General features: G+C 53.1%; 1 protein-coding gene across 1 annotated transcript in view; it reads right to left on the reverse strand.

Moving 5' to 3' along the window:
* The window catches only part of BCL7A (B-cell CLL/lymphoma 7A), a 31,635-nt gene extending 27,291 nt beyond the window's left edge, over positions 1-4,344 (reverse strand). Inside the window, exons 1-2 of the mRNA XM_011948590.1 lie at positions 4,256-4,344; positions 3,738-3,819 (exon numbers count right to left, since the gene is read on the reverse strand). Coding sequence (XP_011803980.1) covers positions 3,738-3,819; positions 4,256-4,344 — 171 coding nt within the window. The remainder of the gene's footprint in view (positions 1-3,737; positions 3,820-4,255) is intronic.
* Between the last annotated feature and the right edge of the window lie 4,073 nt (positions 4,345-8,417).

Here is an 8,417-nt window from a genome sequence, read left to right on the forward strand (position 1 = left end):
TTTTTTTTTTTTTTTTTTAACAAAAGGCTGTAGACATGGAAGGGCAGTTCCCAAGGTCCTGGTGGGATTCACATGAAGTCAGAAATCTTGTTAGAAACAACCTGGGCTCAATGGTAGGAGACTCGTTAAATCAATCGTGGTACATTCATTCAATGAAATCCGATGCAACAATTACAGAGAGTAAGGTGGTTCTTCACAGACTAACATGGGGTGATCTGCAAAATACTAAAACATTAAAATATGTCAATATTGCCTATACATATATAAGAAAGATGCAGGATATGTGAGCCCCACCAAGCAAAGGATGTGTGTGTGTATATGCGCATGTGTGCGCGCCTGTGTGTGTGTGCATGCGTGTATTTACATGTATGTTTGCGAGCAAAGGCTCCCTTTAGAAAAATAAACAAAACCTGGCAACACCGGGCACCTCCAGGGGCGAGAACTGGGGTGGGGATGGGGGGTTGCAGGCAGGGATGAGAGGCAGATTTTAAAAAGATATGCAGTAAAAGAGTAACATCTGAAGATACACAAATCCAAACAGACAAAAGGTGGACTGGTGGTTGCCAGGGGCAGGCAAGGGGAATGGGGAGTAATTGGTAACGGGTGTGAGTTCCTTTTTGGGGGTGATGAAAATGTTCTGGAATTACAGTAGTGACAGTTGCACCACTCTGTGAATATATTAACTGAACTGAATACTTTAAAAGAGTGACTGCTGGCCGGGCATAGTGGCTCACACCTGTAATCCCAGCACTTTGGGAGGCTCAGGCAGGAAGATGGCTTGAGGCCAGGAGTTTGAGACCAGCCTGAGCAACATAGCCAGACCCTGTCTCTATTAAATAAATAAATAAATAAGCCAGGTGTGCGGCTGGGTGTGGTGGCCCATGCCTGTAATCCCAGCACTTTGGGAGGTGGGCAGATCATGATGTTAAGAGCTCGAGACCAGCCTGGCCAACATGGTGAAACCTCGTCTCTACTGAAAATACAAAAATGAGCCAGGCGTGGAGGTGTGCTCCTGTAGTCCTAGCTACTTGGGAGGCTGAAGTCGGAGAATTGCTTGAACTCAAGAGGGGGAGGTTGCAGTGAGCCAAAATTATGCCACTGCACTCCAGCCTGGCAACAGAGTGAGACTGCGTCTCAAAAAATAAATGAATAAATAAATAAAAATAATAAATAAATTAGTCAGGTGTGCGTGCCTGCAGTCCCAGCTACTCAGGAGGCAGAGATAGAAGGGTTGCTTGAGCCCAGTGGGTCGAGGCTGCAGTGAGTTACGATCCTGCCATTGCACTCCAGACTGGGCACAGAGACCCTGTCTCTTAAACAAAAAAAAAAAAAAAAAAAAAAGTGACTTCTATGATATGTAAATTGTCTTAATTAAAAAACTGTTTTGAATTTAAATTTTGTAACATGTTTTACCTATTTAAAAGGATGGAATTTTCAAAAGTTCTAAAGTAACAAATGGATATAACCAGATACTGAATGTTTAAAACAATAAAAAGCTCTCCCTCCACACGGCAGATTCCCAGCCCCAACCTGCAGAGACAGCGACCTGGTGTGGGGCCCAGGAATCTGCATCTTCTCAAGGTGCTCAGCCAGGCTGAGAACCATCGCCCTGGAGGGAAAGGGGTGGGGGAGTGGCACATGGCACATCCTGGTTCACAGATGAAGAGGGAATTTGCATTTCTCGGCACCGTCTGCACAGCCGGCACAGTGCTCTGTATTCTCCGTGGTGATATATTGCTTTTGCTCTGTTGCAGAAACCGCGAGTTGGATGTTACTGCTCCATTACACAAAAGAGGGGACTAAGGCCCAGCAAGGTGGGGTCACCTGCCCAACATCACAGGTTAATTGGGGCTGGTCTGTCTGCCTCCAAATCCAATGGTCCCTTGAAGCCTAGAGCTGCCAGGTCCTTCCTGATGGCCCAGAGCTTACATTTTCCCCTTGATCATATTCCATTTGGCACTTCCCTGATATCTGTTTCATGCTATTCTATAATTATCTTCCCCCAACGAGATTAGAAATTCCTTGAGAGCAGGGACCACATCTTCTCAAATGCAACCGGGGTTTCTACACCTAATGGCCGGCAAGGCACAGAGCTGGGCTGGAGCCAGGAGCTGCCTTCGAGGGGCCTGCCCTGCTCTTCCCTGGGAGATGCAGAGAGAGACTAAGGCTCAGTCCCTTTGGGGAAAGCAGCTCTGGTGGTTCCAGGAGCCCAGGCTAGAACCAGGAGGGACAACAAAGGCCCAAGTTCAGGGATGAGCATGTGATCACGGGGTGAAGAATGGAGCCACAACCCTGCTTAGAGACCCAAGACTTGCAGGGCAGGTAACTGAAGATGGGGGGAGAAACTTAGCCCCTGTCTTTTTGGAGGAAGCTGGACCCCCACATACTTCCCCCACCCCAAATCTACCAGTCATGACCTCATGTCACTCCCAGGAGTGGCTACAGCCATGTGGGTTAGTCTGTGCCATCTTCCCGGGTAGAAGGACTGAGCTTGAGAAAACAGGGAAGGCAGTCCAGGCAGGGGGGAACAGCCCAGACAAAGGCCTATGGGGGAGACTGTTCTTGATTTGGGATGGAAATGAGAGGGGTCTCTGGAGGTAACTGGCCTGGGAGCCACTAAGTTGGAGAGCCCTGTCTGCTCGGGGCAGTTGCCGGCCATCACAGGACAGCGCCTCGCGCTCCCTCTAGTGGTGGAAGTCGGGATAGCGCCACCCCTCCTGGAGCCCTCTTGGGGACCCCGCATCCCTGCACCAGGCTTTCCTAACCCCGGGGAGGGGGGCCCTGTCACCACCAGCTCCACTCACCAGAAGCTTCTCCAAGCGCAGAGAGAACATGCGCTTTGGAGTCAGACAGACCTGGGCTCCATTCACAGCTCTGAGGTGAGCTGTGTGACTCTAGGCAAGTGGCTTCACCCCTCTGAGCCTGTGTCCTCCCTTGTACAGAGGAGAGTTAAAAACATCAACTCCACAGGCTGAGTAGGAAAAATAACAGAGATGCCGCATGTGAGGCATCAGCCCAGGGCCTGGCAGATGGTCAGAGGCTCAGGAACAGAACCACAAAGGTGGGGAGAACGTGCCTATCTGTGGGCGCCACCACACCTGCCCCAAAACACAGTGCCAAGCCCTGGGGAGGGCGCTCAGCCCAGAAGACACAACTTGCAGGTCAGGCGCAGTGGTTCACACTTTAACTCCAGCATTTTGGGAGGCCCAGGCAGGTGGATCACCTGCGGTCAGGAGTTCGAGACCAGCCTGGCCAACACGGTAAAACCCCATTCTACTAAAAATACAAAAAATTGGCCCATGCGGTGGTGCGCACCTGTAATCACAGCTACTTGGGAGGCTAAGGCTGAAGAATCTCCTGAACCCATGAGGCAGAGGATGCAGTGAGTCAGGATCACGCCACTGCACTCCAGCCTGGGCAACAGAGTGAGACTCTGTATCAAAAAAAAAAAAAAAAAAAAAAAAGAAGAAGAAGAAGAGGAAGGAAGAAGAAGAAGACGACACATCTTACAGGATGCCCCCCACCCCCACTGCTCTGAGGGCCAGACTCTGCGGCTGGAGTAGGAGAGGCGGGGACTGGTCCAGCAGCCTCCCCAAGTCTAAGCTGGGTCCTTCTAATCCCAGGGGCTCTTGGTCCCAGAGCCCCAGCATGGTGGGTAGCAGCGAACAACCTCCGTCCCCATGGTGGGGGAGCACGAATGGGTGGCCCACCCCAGGGGACCAGCCCTCCATACTCACATCGTCAACCTTGGGCTCCGTCACAGGGACCCATTTGTAGATTCGTAGGGATGTGTCACCAACGGTCACCCATTTCTTCTCCCTGAGGAGGACGAGGAAGAGCCTGTTACTGCGGACTCTTCATCCCTGGGGGACACAGGCCACGCTCCCTTGGGGCTGAGAGCAACGCTCCAGATCACACAGATGAGGGTTTGAATCCCAGCTCCACCCTCGCTAGCAGGAGCCCCTGGGCAGGCCACATCATCCATCTAAGCCTGGTTCTCCACCCCGTTACACCACACAGCGTGGCTGCCCTCTCCAGGCTGTTGCCAAAAAGGCTGAGGGTGGGGCTGCCATTACAAGGACTCCTATGGGTGGCGGGAGTCAGGCCCAGGTTCCCCCTGTGTCACTGCCAATGCCACTCAGCCAGTGAACTGGGCCACCCGCACCCTTCTGGGCAGCAGAGAGGCCTTCAGGACAGCAGGCCGATTCCTCCAGGCCAGCAGGCCGATTCCTCCCATCGGAGGTGGAGTCGTCACCAAGGACACCCCGGGGCTCCTCCTGCCCTCTGGGCAATGCGTCTGAGGTCAGGGAGGCAGAAGCAGGCAAGCCGGGGAGCCACCCACATTGCCGGAAGAACGTCCTTCGAGGCGGCCAAGGAGAGCCAGGGAGTGGGTGACCTCAGCCTGAAAGGAGGTTACATGGCCTGAATCTGTGGGTGGCAGCCGGGTGAGAGGGGACCTGCACCCCTGATTCGGGGCTCCTAGCGACCCTATCTGCAAGGTCGCCCCAGCTGCATTACAAACACCTGAAGGACCAAGTCCATATCCCCTACTATGAGAGGCAGGTTTATGGATGAGGAGAAACTTACAATCCACAGAAGCAAACAGGACCAGTTTTCATTGGAGATAACAATGGCCACCCTCTCCTCCACCCCACCACTCTGCTCCGAGCCACTGTCATTGTTCCGATTATTGCTACAGCCACCTCCTGTCCTTGACTCCCTGCACTCCACTTGTCCCTTAGAGCCCGAAAGGCCCAGCAGCCACACCCCTGAGGGGACTGAGGCTCAGGAGAGCCCCCCAGAAGCAGGGCTGGGGTTGGAACCGAGGCTTCCAAACCGAGGCTCTGCCAGATAGGAGATGTGTGAGGCCACCAAGGAGCCACTGATGGCTCAGCTAGGAGGCTGGCAGATTTAAGGGCCCCAGCAGGGGTTGTCGGGGCAGGCACACCCCTGGTACAGGCGACACAGCTGCCCAAGTCCTCAGCAATTTTGGTGACAAAAGTTCCCAGAACCAAGAATTCTCTGTGGCATGAGCACCTCTGTCCGTGAGCTGCCTGGCACCTTTTCTGGACTCTCTGCCCAAACTCAGCCTTAGGTCACCCCCTTGTGGGGCACACGGCCCTCACATGCTGGTGTGACAGGTTACAGGACTCCCACCCTGTCACCACGAGGGTTGCGGGATGACAGAGCATACTCAAAGCCAGCCAGCCGAAACCACAGACACCCCACCCCCAAAAAGCCTGCCTGCTCGGGTCCCACGTGTTCCCTCAGAGGACACTACGGCCTGGCTTTTCTTATTATACCAATGGCCATTCCTAGTGCCTTCTATGTACCAAGTACTGTGCCGGCTCGTCTGGCAGGAAATGGCAACTTCCCCATTTGACAGATAAAGAAACTGAGGCACAGGGCGGTGAAGGTGAACTCATTCTCCCAGAGCCAGCACTCAAACCCTTCACCCAGCACAGCTGTTGAGACCAGCCTCTCCGCCCCCCGCCCCGCCTTGCACCTTTTCACCCAGAAACGATGCAGGAAAGACAGGCGTCTTAGGTCTACTGGCCAGTCTCCTGCCTCCTGTGGGCAGAGCAGACAAACCACAATGCCCACCTTTCCCCTCCTCCATTCTGAGCCATCAGAAGGTGTCCAGAAGAGACAGGGTGCTCCTGGGAAGAACCTCAGTTGTTAGAGCAACCATCACAACAGCCATTGTGTGCCCAGGCTATTACATGCCAGGCTCCACGCCAAGCACTTTACTTACACACCCTCTCTCCCTGGGATTCCCAACAGGCTACAAGAGGGGGACGATTGTCACCCTTTTTACAGATGCAGAAACAGGATGCCCAGAGAGGTTATACCACTAGCTTGGGGTCTCACAGATAGGAAGTGGCAGAAGAGAATTAGATTTGGGCTTGGACCCCAGACACCACCTCCTGCTACTCTGTTTCCCATGAAAACCAAGAATCATTCTAAAGGAGCGCCAAGGTAACAGAAGCTGGAGGAAGAATGACAAATTGCCAGGACGCCATGCAGATTGGCCAAAGCCATTCATGACTCATGAGCCCTGGACCAGCTTCCCAGTAAATCAACCCATTCAAGGTTTGATTGTGTTTGGGGGAAAAAAAAAAAAAAAGTAATTGACTTGTAACACACAGGACACCTTTCAGGGCAGAAAGTGTGCCAGAGATCTGGGCTTTGTGGCCGCAAATCAGCCAAGATGCAGGTTTGCAGCTGCTTCCCAGTGAGGCTCAAGACCACCACAGGCTACAAGCTGAATGCAGCCAGGCTTTTGTGCCTCTCTTTGCCCGGACCGGCAACCTCTTCACCGAGTTCTTAAGTTACCTCAGCGATGAGAAACTGTATTTCTAGGTGTGGACATTGAGGGGGCTTTGGGACAGAGGCAAGAACATTAAGAACTCTACCTCTGGGCTGGACCTATGCTCAGCCAAGCAGCCACCCGGAGAGGCCATGGAGCTCAAGTTTAAGGCACCAAGCGAGCACCCGTGAGGACACAGGATTCCACAGACACTTTGGGAGGCCACACGGCTTCAGCAGCGTAGCTGAGGTTTCCCACAATTGCCCCCCAAAGCCATCACCACAGAACACATAGCCCTTCCCAAAAAGGGGCATTGCTCCCCTCCACCAATGAGGGTATTAAGCTATGCTCATCACGTTCTTATTTTTTCATTTTTTTAAATTTTTTGAGACAGACTCCTACTCTGGGGCCCAGGCTGGAGTGCAGTGGCGCAATCTCGGCTCACTGCAACCTCTGCCTCCCGGGTTCAAGCGATTCTCCTGCCTCAGCCTCCTGAGTAGCTGGGACTACAAGCACGTACCACCATGCCCGGCTAATTTTTGTATTTTTAGTAGAGACGGGTTTCACCATGTTAGCCAGGCTGACTGACCTCAGGTGATCCACCCACCTCGGCCTCCCAAAGTGCTGGAATTACAGGTATAAGCCACCGCGCCCAGCCTATTTTTTATTTTTTTGAGATAGGGTCTCCTTCTGTTGCCCAGGCTGGAGTGCGGTGGTGTGATCACTGCTCACTGCAGCCTTGACCTCCTGGGCTCAAGTGATCTTCCTGCCTTGGCCTCCCAAAATGCTGGGATTACAGGTGTGAGCCACCACGCCTGAGCCCCACTTTATATTTAGGGTGGCAAACAACTGGTCCACAGACGTGTTTTGTTTGGCCTACACAATACTTTAAAAATGTTAACTCTGCTGCCAAATTTCAAAAAAAAAAAAAAAAAATCTTCGCATAAGATTCCAGACTTCTGGCTACTCTTAAAAACATGACCCGGGCCAACATGCTCTGGGGAGTGACAGCTTGCCCCAGATGGGCTCTCTGGCCCCCTCGGATACCCTCACTCTCGACACCTGTAGGCACTAGGTCTAGAAATCACCACGACCCCTCGGTTGCAGCCCAGCTTGCTGCAAAGCTAGCCCTGGCTGTGCCCCGCGCCTCCTGTCTTGGGGGCCCCGTCACCTTACCCTGACTTCAGCACCTCTCTTCCCATTACACTTGGGTTCCTGGGAGGAAAGGACAAAAATGAGTTCCCAGCAGTAGGAATATAGCCTCAAATGCTCCTCCCCAGCACGCACTCCTATATAAACTACAAGAATCCATCCCAGATTCTCCAGGCTAAGGCCAGTTTTGAATGTCCTCCTGCGTCCAGGTCCAAGGGCTAGCCAACAAGACCATCTTAGGGTTACCCACTGCCCACGAGAACCCTGCTGACTCCCTCCAGGAGAGCTCTAATCCCTGTCCTTGTACTCACTTCTCGGGGCTAGTCCCTGTCACCTCAGGAGGCCTGGCCCATGGCTAGCCTCACCCTAGCGAGGCCCAGGTCTGCCTGACCTGCCACGTGCCTAGAAGGAAGGTCTCCATGATGAAACCTCCGGAGGAGCTGAGGTAAGGGAGGCCTCAGGCCCAAACCTCCGCCTCTCCTGGGACAGACGGGAGGTTTTCAGGCACAGACCTTTCTCAGTTCTCACAGCAAGTCATTGAGGGAACCCTCAGACCAGGATGAGGGGTCCTGGGCCTAAGCCTAAGCCTATTTTGTTTGTTTGTTTGCTTGTTTTGTTTTCTGAGACAAGGCTGTCACCCAGGCTGGAGTGCAGTGGCATGATCGCAGCTCACTGCAGCCTCAACCTCTTGGGCTCAAGTGATCCTCTGGGCTTAGCCTCCTGAGTAGCTGGGATTACAGACGAGGGTCACCATGCCTAATTTTTTTTCTTTCCTTTTTTTTTTTTTTTGAGATGGAGTCTCGCTCTGTTGCCCAGGCTGGAGTGCAGTGGTGCGATCTCAGCTTACTGCAGGCTCTGCCTTGTGGGCTCACGCCATCCTCCCGCCTCAGCCACCCGAGTAGCTGGGACTACAGGTGCCTGCCACCATGCCCGGCTAATTTTTTGTATTTTCAGT

This window comes from Colobus angolensis, unplaced genomic scaffold (genome assembly GCF_000951035.1).
Source record: "Colobus angolensis palliatus isolate OR3802 unplaced genomic scaffold, Cang.pa_1.0 Scaffold28, whole genome shotgun sequence".
NCBI lineage: Eukaryota > Metazoa > Chordata > Mammalia > Primates > Cercopithecidae > Colobus > Colobus angolensis.